The 20249-nt window shown below is 38.9% G+C and overlaps 1 protein-coding gene across 1 annotated transcript; it reads left to right on the plus strand.

Annotated features, from left to right (window-relative positions):
• The first annotated feature begins 1529 nt into the window (after positions 1-1529).
• Positions 1530-18803, plus strand: uhmk1 (U2AF homology motif (UHM) kinase 1). Its single transcript, XM_084722356.1, has 9 exons — positions 1530-2335; positions 3037-3166; positions 4763-4949; positions 7624-7821; positions 8874-8968; positions 9210-9286; positions 9406-9504; positions 12399-12487; positions 17907-18803. Exons 1-9 carry the CDS (start codon positions 2029-2031, stop codon positions 18051-18053), a joined length of 1329 nt encoding a protein of 442 aa, XP_084578482.1. The 5' UTR covers positions 1530-2028; the 3' UTR covers positions 18054-18803.
• Positions 18804-20249: the final 1446 nt, after the last annotated feature.

The raw sequence follows: 20249 nt of genomic DNA on the forward strand, positions 1-20249 counted from the left end.
AAAAATGTGTAGTTTATGGTCAAAGAGGAGTAAAGAAACCATAAAATATTCACATTTATGAAATTTAGAATGAAAATACTATAACCAATTAATCTGTTATCCGTTGCAGCTCTAGTATAAGCTCAACATTTTTTAACAGCCAAAGTCACAGAGTTGTGGACGACTAAGTAGCCTACAAAGTAGCCTACTAGGTTTGAGGATGTTGTTTCTCAACCTTGATGATGTGTAGATGATGAAGGAACCTCGCTGACACTGGCTTTGTATAAAATAGGTTTATTACAAAAAGACCAGTTATCATACAGGCACCATGGTTTGCCTGGGAGATGACTTAAAGCCAGGATGAGTCTCTCTCCCAGAACTGTGGTTTCAACCAACCTTTATAGGAGTATGCATACATCTCTTTAACATATAATTGCATAAACAACAGGGCTTCTCTTAGCATATGGTCTCTGTCAATTCCAGAGCATCTCTTTCTCCAAACAAAGGAATTACAGATATATTGCCCCCTGTAAACAGGACCCCTATAAACCTACGACTGAACCCTCTCCTATACCTAATTCACTTCCACCCTTTTAACCTTTAACCTTTTAACATTCCAACATGGTCACACATATACTCAATCTTAACTTCTTCTAAGATACACATCTATACATGCACAACTAATGGCACAACAGATACTACAAGGACAAATATGTTTATCTTTTAAAATAATGTTGTATACAGATTTATAGTTGTGACTTTAGTTAGAATGTGCAAATCAAACTTTGACAGCCTCAGAGTGAACAAGGCCTTGGGGACCTTCTCTAATTTCTGGCACCCTCCTAAAGGGGGCTGGGACTCCAGATAGCCAGCATATTAAATGAACAAGAGAATAAATGTTGAAATATAAAGTCATATAATTAATAGAATAAATGTGGAAATATTCAGAGAAACAACAAAATATACAATTTATTTATTTTTATGGTTATTTATACATTTTAAATACATATATATATTTGTTTACATATTAATTAGTCTATTTTCTGTATGTGTTATTTATTTATTCATTTATTTTATATAATATCACTTATTGTTGTTTATGCCTTTATTTTGACTTTTTCTTTTCCCCATTGCTTTTGCTTTTCCTTTCTGTCTGAACCATTCCTTGAAGGACCAAATTGTCAATCAGCTGCATTTGGGCAGGCCTTCCTGTAATAGTAGACAGTTGAATGCATAGCAGTATATAAAAATAAATAAATCATAGAAAGTGAAATTAAAAATATACAGAGAATCATAGTATTTATGAATACATAGATGTGAAATACATACATACATGAAAATGCTTACAATATTTACATTTCATTATTTGTCTGTATATTTCCATATTTATTCATTCTTTTATAGATTTATTCTTTTATATGGCGCCTATGTACTCCAGGCATTTCTTTTATCTAGTTGTCTGAAATGTAAATCAAATGAGCCGGAAACGGCACAAGAGAAACTGTAGTGACACTCCTCTCCGGCAGGGGGCAGACGGCAGGAAAAGAAGCACCGCAATTACGCAGGCAGGAAAGCGGCAGAAACGGAAATAAGACTGATATCAACAAACCGAGTTACAACTCAAGAAAACTTTGCTTTCGTTTAAAGTGGCACTTTTTAAAGTTATGATATTCCTTACAAATGCCGTTAAAAAAATGGTATATTATGGAGGAAGCATTTTCCCGCTGGTCGTGGAAATGGTTTGTGTTTGAGCTCAAACTCGGTGGCTAATGGAGCTTTTTGGAGTAGCTAATTTAGCTAACTTTCTGTCAGCTGACTGGAGTGAATTCATTTTGACAGCGTCAGTAAGCAAACATTAGTCTAATATGCACAGCTGTTGCTCTGTGCTTAGCTTTAACGGGGTTGTAGGTGTAGCTTGACTGTCTGCTAATTATCGTTGACTCGCCCTGTTAATGTTTTAAGTGGCGCTGATAGTTAGAGCCCACGTTCGCAATGCTCCTGCAGCTGCTCCCACCTGTCAACTAGTCGCCTCCTCTTCTCCTGTCTCCCATGGCTCATTGCGGCTCCTCCGAGCCGAGCGCTAAGGTAGAGGCACCGCGTCCAGACAGCATCATGCCATCACCACAGGACAACGTAGACCAGAGTATGAAGCCGGTACTGTTCGAAATCTTTGGCGAGATATGGACCGTCCAGTCGCGACTCGGCCAGGGAGTCTCGGCCTCGGTGTACCGGGTCAGCTCAGGCAGAGCCACCACCGCCGCTGTCAAGGAGTTCCAGGCCGACACTCAGGGAGGAGATTACGGGTATCACAAGGAGAGGTCCGTGCTGGAAGACATTCAGGGACATAAAAACATCGGTAAGGCTGTCTCCTGTAGCTTGACACAGTCAACAACATTAGTATGCTGACATGGAAATTAAATGTCCTTACTCATTATGCGCCTTTTTGTAACATAGAGAGGTTGCCTGTCAGAATCTGTTTGCAGTGTCGTTTCTATTAAATAGAGCTAACTAAAGTCAAATTCCATTAAAAATCGATCAACTTGCTTGTCACCAGTGGTACACACGGTAGAATGTTATGTAAGACCGTTTACAAAATGTTATGGTCTGCTTTTAAATTCTGTGTATGATAATCCATGAGATAGTGGAGTAAAACATCACTCTTAACCTAATGTGTCATGCTGACAGAACAAATGTTCTAAAGTGTGGTTTCTCTTTACTTTTATTGAAAATTTCACAAATGCAGTAACTCAAGAGACAATTTAACTTATTATTTATGCCAAAAAAAATAATATTAAAATAACTTGAAATTTGTCATGTCTTTTCATTTAATGTTTTTGTATTTTGCACTAAAATATGGCAAGTAGTATCAGTATGACTATGAGTAAGGAATATCAGTATTGATAAAATCCTGACAATACCCATCCACTCCTAGTTAGCTCTACCTGTTGTAGAAATTGAAACTTGATTCAAATACAGGGGATTACATGTGTGCTGATAGTTGCAATGCGACATTCCATGCCTGAGCTGTTTATAATGACAAATGTGTGCTCCTCTCAGTGACACTGTATGGGGTGTTCACCAACCACAGTTGTATGGGTGTTGCCACACGTTGTCTTCTACTGGAGCTCTTGGATGTCAGTGTGTCTGAGCTGTTGGTGAGAGGCAGCAGTGGTGCCCAGGGTGGTAGGTAAGTTGAATGATGTCACTGTTCTAATACTTATAAATCTGACTCTGGCAGGCTGTAGAGAAGGCTTTCTGTTAGTTTGCCTACCTTTGCTGAAATAAATGGGGTGGACAAAACCATAGAAGTAACTATCAATACAATGCAATAAAATTCAAAAGTACCACAAACTCTAGCCTCCAAAATGATAATAAAGTTGAATCAACACCTCTGTAAAAGACATAACATTCATGAAGGAAAGGTTTACTGTAGGACTGTTGTATTACAGTGCATTAGTTTTAACTCTGTGGATCCAATATACTAACAACCAGGGGTGGAAGTAACTAATTACAACTACACTACACTCTGTAATCTACTTAGTTACTTTTAAAATCATACTGGAGTACAATTTGAATTAATGTCCAAACTTTTCATCCGCATTTTGTAGTCAATAAGGTGATCTGATTGCAAACAAGCAAATGAAGACAATAACATATGAAAAACAAAACACTGCAGTAGCAGTGGTTTGAAACAAGGCTGTCAGTGATTAACAATTTATCATTACTTGCCCCTAAGAATTTAATCAACTACAAATGTATTCAAATGTATTAATAAATCAATTGTCCAGAAATGGCAGTAATGTCTGGTGGAGCCATTTGTTGAATAAGGAAACTTAAATTTAAAATGACAAGAAAAAGAGGGGGGAAAAATGAAATTGAAAAATGTATATATCTTAAAAATTATTAATGATTAATTGATTAAATTGCAACCCTAGTTTGGAGAGAGGACTGTTACCAGTGAGCAGCAAACAGCACGAGAGTTTGGTGTAATTTACATGGGAGATCAACATCAACGATTAAAAAGTAGCTTGTGGAAGTTGTGTGCACAATATGCTTGGTGTTCACATCAACATGGAAAGCAACACTGACTAGAACTAAAACTAGAAGCCACCAAGACTAACAATTTAGTAAGGATGTCCCGATACAACTTTTTCACTTCTGATACGATACCGATATTGCAGCCTTGAGTATTGGCCAGTACTGATATCAATCAGATACAATATCAGCACGAATTATACATACTTTTATTACTTATTTTGTAGTGTGGAATGTTAGAAAAGGCTTGATCAAGTGATGTTACTCAAACAGAGAACAGTAGTCAGCAACCAGAGTCACCTATGGATAGAAGTGCTGGAGCAGAAAATGGACTGCTTATTGGAGTGCTTATATCGGAGATTTTAGATGCAGTCCGATAAAATCCGATACTCGCTTTTTGGCTGATATCGGACCAATATCTAATATCAATATCGGATCGGGACACCCCTACAATTTAGCAAGCTAGCGAGTGGGTTATAAAATGCAGGAAATACAAAGGCACAATGAAAAGATTAAGCTATTGGGAATATCAGCATCTTTCCCTAGACATATAAAATTGTGAAGAAAAACTCTTAACAACTGAAATTACAATATGTCATCTGTCTTTATGTAATTTGGGTGAATTGACCCTTTTTGACTAGGTTTCCTTGGCATTTGTCTCAAAACTGTTGGTAAGATGATATAATGAATGATTGATTGTGATTGACTGCAGCTGGACCTTTCTGTTCAACTGATATTTTGTTGGCAGACCCCAGCAGGGCCACTCCATGTGGCTTGTCCAGCACTGTGCCAGAGACATACTGGAGGCTCTTGCCTTCCTTCACAGGGAAGGCTATGTCCACGCTGACCTCAAGCCACGCAACATCCTCTGGAGTGCTGATGACGAGTGCTTTAAGCTCATCGACTTTGGCCTCAGCTTCAAAGAGGGGAACCAGGTGGGTGTGTCTAGAGATCAGAATGTCAGTGAAAGAGGAGCTGGGACCTAGACTTGAGTGGTTCAAGGTATTATGGTATATTAGGGTATTAAGAAATCCCTTCAGTATGATTTTCAATTAGGGCTGCAACTAATGATTATTTTCCATCATTGGTTAATCTGTAGATCTTGATTAATCAAATATTAATCGATTGTGGTTTAGTCTCTAAAATGTCAGAAAATAGTGAAAAATGATGATCAAGTTTTCAGAAGCCCAAGTTGAATCCTCAAATGTCTTCTTATGTCCAAAACTCAAAGATATTCAGTTTACTGTCATAAGAGTAGTAAAGAAACCAGAAAATATTCACATTTGAGAAGCTGAAATCAGAGAATTTGGACATTTTTTATTCCAAAATAACTCAAAACTATTAATCAGTTGTCAAAGTTGTTGGCAATTCATTTAATAATTGATTGATAATGAATTAATCATTGTAGCTGTATTTCTAACACTGTCAAAATACACATTTAACTGTTTGAACAGCATCACTGTGACAGTCAGCTCTGCCTACTTATAAGGATGTACTATCTGGAGTGGAACAGAGTTGAAATGAGCTGGCTTATCCAAGTTTTATGCAAATACCATCATAATACCTGATACCAGGGGTGTCAAACCTACGGCCCGCAGGCCAAAACTGGCCCGCTAGAGGGTCCAGTCCGGCCCACGGGATGACTTTGCAAAGTGTGAAAATTACAGAGAAGACATTAATTTTAGGGTTGAAAGGATTCCTAGAGTAATTTGAGTAATTTGATTACTAAAATCAGTTTATATCCGAACAACTGTACAGTACACTGTGTTTCACATGTGGGGGTTATTAAAGACCAGAGTATTGATGAGTGCTGACATTTAAATGTTGATGTAATTTATTATCACACGGCTGCAGCATCTCTCCTCTCTGCATCAGTGCAGCTCCTCCATACACACACGTACAGTACAGACACACACATACAGTACAACACACAGAGGAGGTCAGTGTGATTCTCTGACCCTGTCTGTATCTGATCTGTTGACTTTCTTCATCAGCAGGATGTTTTATAAAGACAAAAAGACTAAAGCTAACTCGCATTCTGGGTTTTTCCCTACATATTAATCCACCCTCGATTCAGTTTTCACAGCAGCAGAGAAGCTGCGTGTGGAGGAGACTGTTGTTAATGACGGAGTTTATTACAACAGTCGAAACTAACATGATGATTAACGACATCGACACCAACCAGATGCACTTATAAAATTAAACAACTGTATAAGGAGGCCTATAAGTAAAACAGGAGAGTCTGTGTTTCTCTGTGAGAAACTTTCAGACCTTCTGACAGCAGAGTGAACAGGTGAGGGAGGAGAGGAGGGCAGACTGATCACTAATCAATCACTGATACCGTTGTCCTCCCGGACTGATTTAAAAAATAAAAATGACAAAATTGGTGACAAACCAAACCTGGGTGTCCACACAAATAAAGTCTTTGTGTGAAACACTGCAGAGTTTAACATCATGCTGTTTACAGACAGTCTGCTGTCTGTAGTTTGACAGAGAGACAGAGAGGGTCGTGTCTAAAAGGTTACCCTAGACTTGTGAAAGATCCCGCGCGTTTGATTATTTTAGTAGAAATAACAAAGACAAATCTCGCGAGAGTTGTGCAAATAAAGAGTTACCTTCTAGACACGACCGAAAAAGGTGCACAGTTCAATATTTAGAAACTCATGTCGTGGTGTTGATGTTTTTAATGTGGCGGGCCGCCATAAATAAAACACTATTCACTGATCCACAGAGAGTCACTGAAACACTGATCACTGACCTGCTGTGATGGAAAAAATACTAATATTCTTTACTTAGGTATTTTTACATTGTGGTATTAGTGTTTTTACTTAATTACAATTTAAAAATGTTGCATGTTATTGTTTCCTTTTTTGAAAAATCAACATTTTTATTGCTGTTGCTGTATTTTAATGGTATTATTATTGGGATTTTTTGATGACTAAATACAGACCTGCAAACTCATAAGAGGAGAAAAAGGTGGCATGTTGGTAAACCAGTCCCCTGTCCTCTGGGGGTCTGGGAGCGTCTGTCCTGCTCCAGAAGAAAAATGTTGTGATTTTAACATGTTAACAAAACATTCTGGTGAATGTTTCAGTTAAAAGAGTTAATTCCATCTTCTGTTTGTGGTTTCTGCAGACATTACTACCTTTACTTTTACCTTTGTACTTGGAAAAAAAAGTAGAAAGTAAAGTAAAAACATTAAAAGTAAATCTACATTAAAAAGTAAAGTTACTTTACTGAGTATTTTTACTTTAGCAATTTATAGTTGTTCATTTAATAGACCTGTCTTATCTTCTCTTTTGTATATTACCATTGTTCTTAAATAAAGCAAAAGTAATGTAATAGAAAAAAAATGCAGAATATGCAATATTTCTTATCTGATTACTCAGTTAATTGCCAGAATAATCGATAGATTATGCTTTAATTTTACTGGTCCGGCCCACTTGATATCAAATTGGGCTGTATGTGGCTCCTGAACTAAAATGAGTTTGACACCCCTGCCTTATACACTGTCAGGAAGGTATGATGTTATAAAAAATAGATACTGCCCAAGCCTACTGTGACCATTGGGTATTTTATTTCTCACTCTCTCTGCCTCACCTCCTCCAGGATGTCAAGTACATCCAGACAGATGGATATCGTGCTCCAGAGGCCGAGCTTCAGAACAGCCTTGCTCAGGCTGGAATGGAGGTTGAGGGGGACTTGGGCTGCACGGCTGCCGTGGACCTGTGGAGTTTGGGCATCATCTTGTTGGAGATGTTCTCAGGAATTAAACTCAAAGACACCATCCGCTCGCAGGAGTGGAAGGTATGGCATTGCTTTACTCAGGGTATATCATAAAGTCATTCTTGTATAGATTTAATTATCAAAGAAGAATGATCAGTTCAAAAATGTGGACATTTTTTTTTATCAGAGGTGCATATAGTATTTAGAACAGGTTGCAGGTTCAAGATGATAAATAAATGTAAAGTAAGACAAAAGATATCTATGTTTGTTGCATTAGGTATGTCAGTTGGCCTTGAGTTAACAATGTGAAATGAAAAAAGCACAACACATGGAATAAATATAAATAAAGATCCATCCATCCATCCATCCATCCATCCATCCATCCATCCATCCATCTTCAACCACCTATCCAAAATCGGGTTGTGGAGGTAACAGTTCCAGCAGGGGACCCCCGACATCCCTTTCCCCATCTACATTAGCCAGCTCTGACTGGGGGATCCCAAGGTGTTCTCAGGCCAGGGTAGAGATATAATCCCTGCACTTTGTCCCTTGTCAAGTATCTCAGGGTCTTGTTGCCCAAACCACTTCAACTGGCTCCTTTCTATGCAAAGGAGCAGCGGATCTGCACCGAGATCCTCACGGATAACTGAACTTCTCACCCTATGGGAGATGTCAGCCACCCTCCTAAGAAAACCCATTTCGGCTGCTTGTATCTGCGATCTCATTCTTCCAGTCATGACCCACCCGTTATGACTATAGGTGAGAGTAGGTGAGAGTAGGAACAAAGACTGACCAGTAGATCAAAAGCTTTGCCTTTTGGCTAAGCTCTCTTTTCGCCACAACGGTGTGGTAAAGCAAATTCAATACAGCTCCCGCTGCTCCAATTCCCCGGCCCATCTCATGCTCCATTATCCCTTCACTTCACTGAACTCCCTCACTTGGAGTAAGGACTCATTCTCTACTCGGAGTAGACAATCCACTGGTTTCCTGCTGAGAACCATGGCTCTCGTAAATAAAGATACCATAATAAATTGACACCACAGGACTAAAGACTTTTATATATAGAAATAGACTAAAGAAGTTTTGAATAAGCTGTTACCAGTAAGGAGACTGCTACCTTTTTTCTCTTTTAGGATAGCAGTGCTGCCATTGTAGACCATATTTTTGCCAACAATAGTCTGACATGCCCTGCCATCCCTGTCTATCACCTCAGAGACCTTATCAAAAGGTAAGTTCTCTCACACATTTCTTTTATTGAAGTATTGTTACAATGTTCATGGGGACCCCAGGAAGAATAGCTGCTGTTACAATACAATAGTTAATGGGGATCTAATAAACAAACACATACACAATAGCTGTGAATTCAGGCAATTGCTCAGACATGACTATTATGTTATGTACTTTATTGTCTGCAGTTAAATTGCCCATAGTAATTGAGTTACATTTGACTTTTGTTACACTGTCTGCAGCATGCTTCTCCACGACCCAAAGCAAAGATGCACAGCTGAAACGGCCCTGCTGAGCCCATTTTTCAGTATTCCCTTTGGTATGTGTCAATATTTGAAATGTCCACCCAGATTAACACAAATTCCAGTGAACCACGTTTACCTATGCGCGCACGCGCGTCTGTCTGTCTGTGTGTGTGTGTGTGTGTGTGTGTTTTAGCTCCTCACATTGAGGATCTGGTTCTGCTGCCCTCTCCTGTCCTGCGTCTGCTCAACCTGATTGATGACAGCCACCTGCACAACGACGAAGAGTATGAAGGTACACAACAATATGTGTCCTTTTTCTGACTTAAAGTTTTGAATGGCATAGATTGAGTGATTTGATTTCCTGTTTTTATGATTGTATAGAGGTTAAAATAAGTAAGACAGTCTTATCATTAGGGATGTAACGATGCATTCAACTCCGATACTGGCTTCACAATACGATTTTTGTCATATTTTTTTTTTTTTTTAACAGAATGAGCTTGCAGACAAATTATGATTGAAAAATATTCCTGTAATTATTTCTCAGACAAGAAACACAACATGTCTGAGGTATGGCGTAGCTGCAAAAGAACTATGCAATGAATGTATATTTTAACAATATACAGTACTGTGCAAACATTTTAGGCAGGTGTGAAGAAATGCTTTAAAGTAAGAACGCTTTCAAAAATGTATAATTTAATTGTTTACTTTTATCGATTTACAAAATTCAAAGGGAGCAAACGGAAGAAAAATCTAAATCAAATCAATATTTGGTGTGACCACCCTTTGCCTTCAAAACAGCATCAATTCTTCTAGGTCAGGGGTCAACCTTTACAATCAAAAGAGACTTTTTTTTTGGCAGCCATAGCTTACGGAGACTCAAGAAGACAAGCCACAATCACAATTTAGAGGAAAAGACACTGAGCCATAGACACAGTCTTTGATGCATATTTTAGTTATATTATATAATATTAACACTTTTTAAATTTTTTTTAGTTTTTTTTAAATACAACATTTTGGCGTTTGTAAAACTCAAAAGTTTTAAGTTAATCTAAAGAAGCAAGGTAAGTTATCCCAACAAAAGATCAGTAGTTGGTAAAACTTTTTTCAAAACTGAAGACTTTGACTCAAAACTCAAAAATCTATTGCAGTATGTTGGCTTAAAATGTTGAGCGGTCTCAACTTTTTCATAGACTTACAAAAAAGAAACATGAAAAATATTTAATATTTATTTATAGTTATTCATTTCCATATCATTATAAGTCACAGGGAGCCACTGGAGAGGAGCTGAAGAGCCACATGTGACTCTGGAGTCTCAGGTTGCAGACCCGTTCTAGGTACACTTGCACAAAGTCAGGGATTTTATAGGATCATAGTCAGGTGTATGATTAACCAATTATACCAAACAGGTGCTAATGATCATCAGTTTCATATGCAGGTTGAAACACATTCATTTACTGAAACAGAAACAGCTGTGTAGGAGACTTAAAACTGGGTGAGGAAAAGCCAGACTATGCTTCCAAATGAGGTTGTGGAAGACAGTTTCATATCACAGGTCACCATGACTGAGCACAGCAACAAGACACAAGGTAGTTCTACTGCATCAGCAAGGTCTTTCCCAGGCAAAGATTTCAGAGCAGACTGGTTTGAAGGTCCTGGTTCGAAGGAGCCAACAGGACAACATCATCTGCAAAATGCAGAGATGAGATCCTGTGAGATCGCCAAACCTGACTCCCTCCGGCCCCTTGCTGCGCCTAGAAATTCTGTCCATAAATGTAATGAACAGAACCGGTGACAAAGGGCAGCCCTGCCGGAGTCCAACATGCACCCGGAACAGGTCTGACTTATTGCCGGCAATGTGAACCAAACTCCTGCTCCGGTCATACAGAGATCGTATGGCCCTTCTTATCTTCTTAAGTGTAACTGAAATTATATTTTATTTTAAATAACAAAAAAATTGATTTTTAAAACAAATCCCACATCAATATAAATAAATGAATAATACAAATAAATGAAGTCTCTTCAAATAAACAAACTAAGGCTTGCGTGTTTTCCTAGTTTGAAAATCTGCTTGTCAGCATGGATTGTCCTTTTAACAGTTTCTTTGCTCAGGCAGTGTTTATTTGAGCTTCTCACTATTCCCACCTGAGTCTTGTCTGACGCTGATCTAAAGCGCAAGTGGAAAGTGTGAGGTGCAGTGGATTTAATTTATTCAGGCTGTGTCCAAATCCACTTTTGCCGTCTTGCGCCGGGCGCACGGCTATTCTGTCCTGTCCTGCCCCTTGTGTCACCAGTGCACAGTGGGATACACCTATCAGGTGTGCCCAAGTAATTCACCTCTGAGTTTAGGCCAACATGCAATAAGCTGACCAGAAAATCAGTTCTCATCACCTTCAGGAAACAGGTGTGCCAGGAACGAAAGTGATGGCAGCGTGACGGTGGATTTACCAGGAGGAAATAAAGAGAAAAGATTTTCAAAGCCAGTAGACAGATCTCCTGTTTCGAGGAGTGGAAGCGTGAGAGTGCACAATATATGGAGACAGCAGGGTGTCTCCAAAGCAGCTTCATGTGGAAATAGTTTATTTTACATGAACGCTTGCAAAAAGTAATACAATAAATGAACCGCAAATGTCATGCAGATATGTATGTTTTACACTGAGGCACCTTGAAAATGTGTTGTACCTTATAACTCAGTATTATTATTGTCATTATTATGCAGCTCTGCTGGCTTTGGAGTGGGGGAGAGAGATGGTACGGTGGAGAGGAGAGGTGAACTGATCCAGCCACCTCAACAGAGCAGTTACATGGCTGACCATGCTCCTCCTTTCCTCTCCTCTTCCTCCTCATCCTCATCTCCCCTTCCCATCCTCACTCCTCCATCCGTCCTCCGTTTCCTGTCCGTCCTTCAAACTTCAGAACACTTTCAAATTCTGTTTCCTACACCCACAGAAGTGTGTATCCAACCAGTATATCCAACCAGCTCTGTCAGAAGCACACATACCTTTTTCTCTCCGGTTTGGGCTGGTCTCGTGCAGTCAGATATGAAAGTAGATTACGTGCTCTGCTCTTTAAAAATGGCATTGCAATTAATTTTTCATCTCAACTGATTTCAGTCGTCACACATTTGTATTGATTTTTAACTGTCTCACAATGCATTGTTAAATCCCTGCTTATCATTGTTTCTTACAGATATCCTGGAGGACATGAAAGAGGAGTGCCAGAAGTATGGCTCAGTGGTTTCTCTGCTCATCCCCAAGGAGAACCCAGGAAAAGGACAGGTTAGACTGTTGTTCCATAAAGGCCTCTTCAAAAACAGTTTCAGTTAAACTGAAAACATAAGGAATTACAGAGCATTCTAAATGTGTGAAATAACATTTATTTCAAGCTATTTTAATCATTGAAAACCTCCACTGTATTTTATATGTGCAGACTTAACTGGATGGTAGTAGACCAAACTTTATGATGACTAATTTTCTTGCAGTAAAATAAGTGAAAAACTTGAACACAAGGAAAAAATCAGTCAGTTTACTCTGGGACTGTAGTTAGACCAGGTAGTAGTTGTAGTAGTAGCAGTAGAATTAGTAGTTGTTGGACCAGACAGGGTAGTAACTAGAGTAGTTCAACCAGCAGAAGAGTAGTTGGAAAAGTAGTTGGACCAGGAAGTAATATTTGGGAGGGTTGGACATGGTGTTTCTGTCTGGTGTTAAAGGAGTAGTTGGTCATATAGAAGACCAGGGAGAGAAGTAGCTGGACCAGGAGGAACAGTAGTTGGACCAAGCAGAATGGTGGAGACTCCATGTTATCATTAGATAAACTAAATCAGGCACAGTGTTAAGTGCACTCTACCTGCTAGCTTAAATTGCTGTTAATCAAAGTTACACATTATTGCCATTTGAAAATCTGCAGTTTGACCATTTTTTTTCAAACATGGCTATATCCTTACCTTCAGGGCAAGTCTATCAAATAAATTTACACATACCAACAACACAAACACACACACCGGTGACAAGGATTACAGACCAGAGCCGTCTTCTGTATAACAACAAGACTAAGGCTTGCTGAGCGAACATTAGTGCTACAGTTTAAACTACTAGGTATGTAATGATTCACTCATGCATCCGATGCGTCGGACTTGTGCAAGATATGAGTGCATCAGTTCAGATGGCCTGTATCGGTAAAAAGCTTAACGTGAATCAGAAAAATATCGATGCAGCAGTATTGTATCGATACATCTCATTAGGACGCACATATGTTTCATTTTTGGTATGAAGGTGCTGCCAATGTAACTTCCCTGCATTTTCTCTCTCGTCCTGCCTCTGCCTGCTCTCACTGGACGCCTGCTGCCTCGCTCACACAAAACAAGCGCTCCCTCCTCCCTCTCCTGTGTCTCCTCTTCATTTACTCAAAAGAGACCACGCTGAAAACAGAAATAACATTGTACTGTGTCCCACCACCAAATTTTCATAATGCACAAGTGTAGAATAAGTTTTGCGTTTTATAAGAAAGATGAGAAACTCTGCTGCAGATCATTTATGTAAAACGTGTCTGACAGCAGAGAACAGAGACATGAGTCTGACCCGCAGAGACGTCATGTCACTGTGAGAACAGGTAACACAGAGCATCACTGTTCCTCCACACTGATCAAAGCCACACCACTCTTCAAATGAAACAGAGCAGCACATCATCTTACTGCAAAAATACTAATATTTTAAACAGTTTTAAAGTTTGTTGACAGATTCTCATTTAGGCTACATGATCTCATTTACACATGCAACTCATAATAAGATGTTAACACCACTGTAATGTCTCCTTCTCTCTGTCTCTACTGTTACTATATTTAGTAAAACTATCAGGATTTCTTTTTGCAACTCATAGCACTCTACAAATATAGCACTAATTGAATCAAAATGTAAAGTTTGACACATTACATCAGGGGTCCCCAAATGGCGGACCGCGGTCCGAGTCCGGACCCACACGCCGTCCTATACGGACCCGGACCTATAACCAATAAATTATTAATAGATTTTAAATTTTGATGGGACGCTTCTATTTTAACTGGCGCAACTTTTCTAGTCTTTCCGCCGCTGGTTTATCTGATCAGGAAACACACAGACCAACTGCAGAGAAGCTGCGTGTGGAGGAGACTGTTGTTAATGACGGAGTTTATTACAACAGAAACTAACGTGATGGTTAATGACATCGACATCAACCAGATGCTCTTATAACATTAAACAATTGTCTATACGTAAAACAGGAGAGTCTGTGTTTCTCTGTGAGAAACTTTCAGACCTTCTCACAGCAAAGTGAACAGGTGAGGGAGGAGAGGAGGGCAGACTGATCACTAATCAATCACTGATACTGTCGTCCTCTCGGACTGATTAAAAAATAGAAATGACAAAATTGGTGACAAACCAAACCTTGGTGTCCACACAAATAAAGTCTTTGTGTAAAACACTTCACAGTGTAACAGTGTGCTGTTTACAGACAGTCTGCTGTCTGTAGTTTGACAGAGAGACAGAGAGGGTCGTGTCTAGAAGGGAACCCTAGACCCGCGAAAGATCGCGCGAGTTTGATTATTTTAGTAGAAATGACGAACACAAATCTCGCGAGAGTTGTGCAAATAAAGCGTTACCTTCTAGACACGACCGAAAAAGGTGCGCAGCTCCAAAAATAGAAAATCATGTCGTGGTGTCGATGTTTTTAATGTGGCGGGCCGCCATAAATAAAACACTATTCACTGAACCACAGAGAGTCACTGAAACACTGATCACTGACCTGCTGTGATGGAAAAATACTCAGATTCTTTATTTAGGTATTTTTACATCGTGGTATTAGTGCTTTTACTTAATTACAATTTAAAATTTGTGCATGTTATTGTTTCCTTTTTTGAAAAATCAACATTTTTATTGCTGTTGTTGTACTTAAATGGTATTATTATCGCTATTTTTTTATTACTAAATACAGACGTGCAAACTCAAAAGAGGAGAAAAACATGACATGTTGGTAAACCAGTCCCCTGTCCCCTGTCCTCTGGGGGTCTGGGAGCGTCTGTCCTGCTCAGAAGAAAAATGTTGTGATTTTAACATGTGAACAAAACATCCTGGTGACTGTTTCAGTTCAAATAGTTAGTTCACTCTTCTGTTTGTGGTTTCTGCAGACATTACTACCTTTACTTTTACCTTTGTGCTAAAATAAAGTAAATACAGTAAAAGTAAATCTACATTAAAAGTAAAGTTACTTTGCTGAGTATTTTTACTTTAACAATTTATAGTTGTTCATTTAATAGACCTGTCTTTTCTTTTGTATATTACCATTGTTGTTAAATAAAACAAAAGTAATGTAATAGAAAAAAATGCAGAACAATATTTCTTATTTGATTACTCGATTAATTGGCAGAATAATCGGTAGATTATACTTAAATTTTACTGGTTCGGCCCACTCGAGAAAGTTAGACATTATGATGTTCCGGACCTTTGCTTTAGGAAATTTTCTCTAACTGGACCTCTTTGAATTTTAATTGAATACCCCTGCATTACATTGTCTTGTATTGTATCATATTGTGACAGAGCTGAATTGTATCGAATCGAACCATTAAAAAAAAAAAAAAAAAAAAGATATATCGTATTGTTGAACATGTATCAAGATACAAATCAAATGAGTCTCTGTCACCCCTATAAACTACTAACAAAAGTAATATGAAAAAATGGTTTCTAGGCATACAGCCTACTAGTTTCTTTATTTAGATTTCAAATGAGGGTTAACATTCACAGTTTCTCTTGACTGTCCATCAAAATTAATCCAACATTGCCCCATCTTGAGGGAATGGTCAAATTAGCCTTGAAACATGCTAAAGCCAAATTCACTACCTGGATAATCTACAAAAACACTAAAACAACATAATACATGGTAAAACTTGCAGGTTTCAAGTCAAATCACGGACAGCTAGTATCAGTCTATTATTGAACTTGAACCATTACTGGCATGTTGACAAAGCAGTCTGACACAATAAAATCCAGCAAGTTGACATCAACAATATACTTTTTATCCATTCAGCTCCTCTGTCCTCTGAGGCTGGGGCAATGTAGTGATTTTTGCTTCTGTTTTGACATGGTAAGTTTGGAGCTGAGTAAATTTTTAGCAAATAGCCTGTCTCAAAAATAAAATACTAACTTGCAGGTTAAATTTCTTAATGGAATATTTATGTAATCTTGTATAAAATTAAATTTTTAAAACTTAATATAAGATTGTTTGGACATAAAGACAAAAAAATTAGAGGAAACGGTGGTCTGTTTGAGCAGAACGCTTTTTATTAAAATGTTGTATCAAATTATGCATGAAGAGGAAGTGGTTGTGCCTGACTCTGCCTCTGACCAACATGCAGAAGTAGATGGCATTGAGTCTGAGCGATCATCTTTCATTGAGTTGGTGTTTTTTAGCTAGGTTTACAGTGCATTTTACTCACAGTGACCATGCACTGTAAAACCAAGACCATACAGGTACACAAAATCCTGCCTGACAGGACATCAAGTCCACAGTTTTCCTGACAGGAGAAGATGCAAGTGTCAGCTCTCACTCCTGGGTGCATTTTGTGCAGGTAAAGAGGCAGGACTTCACAAGCACCTAACAAACAAAAAGTTTATCAGGGAATTGTCATTCTCTCTGTCTCTGTGCCTCTCCATCTCTCTTCCCATCCCTCCCACTCTCTCTCTCAGTCTCCATCCCATCACTCTCCCTCACCCTCTCTTTCTTGCAGCAGCAGTGCTGTGTGTGGACTTATAGGAGGCAAGGCGATGTGAGACAGGACTGATAAAAGCTGATACTCGAATGTTAGCTGAACACTGGATTAACTGTTAGCTAACACACGGGCCAGCCTTCACTCCCCACGTGCATCAATGAGCCTTGGCCACCCATGACCCTGTCACCGGTTCACCACTGTTCTATAGATACTGACCACTGCAGACCGGGAACATCCCACTAGAGCTGCAGTTTTGGAGATGCTCTGACCCAGTTGTCTAGCTGTCACAAGTTGGCCCTTGTCAAACTCGCTCAAATCCTTCTGCTTGCCCATTTTTACTGCTTCTAACACATCAACTTTGAGGACAAAATGTTCACTTGCTGCCTGATATATCCCACCCACTAACAGGTACCATGATGAAGAGATAATCAATATTATTCACTTCACCTGTCAGTGGTCATAATGTTATCCATGATCGGTGTACGTATGTTTTTTTTTTTTTTTTTTTTTTTTTTCAAAAATCAAGTTTCTACATCATTTCATGAAACATCAATTCACTGGGGCTCCAACCTGCAACTTATGCTTTAAGGTAGCATATGTCTCCCTAGCCCTGAAAATCATGGATTAAGAAAGGTTATGTTTATTAACTTCAGTTGTACAAGTACTCTTACTTCACTCATACAAAGGCCTCTCCTTTTGAAAAGAGACACAGATATGAAATGGCATCCAATAGTACAGTCTTTAAGACACATGAAAGTAAGCTACAAACGTATATTCAGTATGCATGTTAAATACAAAGAAGTCTATAAAACAGCATTTGAAATGTAAGCAGACTGCTTGAAAATACTCCATCTCTGAAACTCTTCCCGTGGCTTGATCCATAACAAAGATATGGAGCGACGAAGGCACAATGCAGCTACATTCACCCACTAACTGGACCACATGTCCTTTGTGTCCACCAGGTGTTTGTAGAGTACGCCAACTCCAGTGACTCCAAAGAGGCCCAGAGGCTGCTGACGGGCCGCACCTTTGATGGGAAGTTTGTTGTGGCCACCTTCTACCCTCTCAGCGCCTACAAAAGAGGTTACTTGTACCAGACTGTGCAGTGAAGCCCTACAGCTCACTTTACCCCCCTGCACTGTTTGCATGAAAAAACAGAACTGCATGGGGCACCACAGGGGAGAGGTAATTTTCTCCCTATAAATATAACTACAGCTAATACACAGTCACGTGTGGTTGCCCTACAGTTTGAATTCAAATGAGTCAGTAATTAATGAGTGTTGTTCAAAGTTCTGCATGTTATCCATGTGGTTTTCTGGAGTAAGTTCTGTGTTTCATGCAGAGTGTAAATTGAACTTGGCTGTGAGTAGCGTACAGCAACACTTTATTTCTGCTGTCTCCAGTCTGCTCACTAACTACTCTTATCAGTGCGCATCCATTTAGTGCTGCTCAGACCCTGTTCCAGCTTCCATGTAATACTCATTCTTAGAAATGACCAAACTGAAAATATGTGTCATTAGGACAAGAAAAAAGTTCTCTCTTTAGGGTTGCCAGAGCAAAAACCTTCATCAAATGATAGTATGAAGTTTGAGAATCTGTGCTCTGCATTACTAAGTAGTTCTACATATCTAAGCAGTTGCATCTCTCTTGATTAATTATTAGTAAAAAGAAATCTCATCAGTTTGATTCAGGGATGTGATTAGGGATGTGATTAGCAAGATGTAGCAGGATAAGACAGATGTGAATTGGACTTTAATGTCTCAAACCTAAAAAAAAAAACCCTCTCAACTGAGGATTTCTTGTGATGAAATTAGTGTATGAGTGGTAACTAGTAATTAAAAAGTATTGTAATATCATTGCTTATTTATATTTGGTATGCTGACCATTTAGTGAGAGGAAATTGCATGCTAAAAGGGGATACAAGGGTCAACTCTGCTTGGTGTCTGGGAGAAATAGTTTGGAGTGACCCCTCTACCATTTGGTGGTTTCACTCACTGACTCTTAGCAATTATCTGAGCATGCTAAGGGCTCCCAGTGTTCTGCCCTGTAGCCTTATGCTTTGTAGCTTTTTATTTAGAAAAGTCTAGATTAATTTTCTTACCAATTTACTATACTCCCCTTTATGAGGACATACAATAATGTTTGTTTTTTGACTGCAACATTGAAAGGTTGCATGAACAAGGTAATATTTTTGAGTGCGGATTTGTCTGCACTTGGAAAAACATTGCGGTATGAATTGTTCAGAATTGTCCAAAACCTTTTTCCAGTTGGAAAATGAGTCGATGAACCAAAATTGCAGCAGTTCCAACAGCAGTAGGTAATGTCTTTTAACTGAAGCTATATACACTTAAGTCGACCTCATAGATCTGAGATGAGAGTCAAGCAGTATATTGCAAGACATACACAGTAGCTAGTATACACACTCAACTGTCATATAAGGACTGCTTTAAAGCATTTGTGTGTAGAATATTTGTAGTCTTTCAATTTATCTGAGGAGAGATAATCCTGGTGGAAATTGGCACAGTCTTTATGCTGGACAATTTACAATCCTACACATAGTGGCTTTAAACACTGTTCAGTATTGATGCAAAAAAGATTGTGCAGTGGCTACTGTACTAACTGAACAGATAAAGTGCAATGTTATGCAATCTTCCAGTGTTTCAGTCAGTTTGTGCATGAACCAGTAGATTAATCGGTACATTGCAAGCCTGACATCACCAAGGAGAATGTATGTTGTGGGACATAGAATTGTTGCACACTTAGGGCTCTATCTTACGCTGATCTAAAGTGCAAGTGGAAAGCGTGAGGTGCAATGGATTTAATTTATTGTTCAGTCCTTGTTTTTCTGGATCACAATAAACATGTAGACACAAACACTACAGCTGCTCCAGCTGTCATGCTCACTTATCTGAAAAAGACAATCTGACAGCTATGATCCCGTCTCGTGTGCACTTTGCAGGTCTGTTTAGATTTATTAGGCTTTATAATTATAAAATAATTTCTTTTTCCATATTAGTGAGTTAAACTTTAAAGACACACACATGCATGGCTGTTTAACATCAATGAAGGGTGTTACATGATTGTGATTGAGACATGTGTGTGCCTCAGCCAAGCGCGAAACACGCACACTTTTAACTTCAATATTTACACTTAATTGCTGATAGAAAATATGTTAAAATTACACTTTACTAATCCACACTCCCGTGTGAGGAAACAAATGAACATAAATGAAGGTGTTTTGTGAATGTGAAGAAGTGTGTGTGTATGTTTCAGCCAAACCCGCCGGGTGCTGACGACCAGGTTTT

This window comes from Lutjanus erythropterus, chromosome 7, assembly GCF_056507025.1.
Source record: "Lutjanus erythropterus isolate fLutEry1 chromosome 7, fLutEry1.hap2, whole genome shotgun sequence".
NCBI lineage: Eukaryota > Metazoa > Chordata > Actinopteri > Lutjaniformes > Lutjanidae > Lutjanus > Lutjanus erythropterus.

Excerpts from the sequence above, each read along its gene's own strand:
- uhmk1 (XM_084722356.1), top strand. The coding sequence starts at position 2,029 with ATGGCTCATTGCGGCTCCTCCGAGCCGAGCGCTAAGGTAGAGGCACCG. Across the intron at positions 2,336-3,036 it reads TCAGGGACATAAAAACATCG|TGACACTGTATGGGGTGTTC; the intron begins GTAAGGCTGTCT and ends TGCTCCTCTCAG. Across the intron at positions 7,822-8,873 it reads TCCGCTCGCAGGAGTGGAAG|GATAGCAGTGCTGCCATTGT; the intron begins GTATGGCATTGC and ends TTTCTCTTTTAG.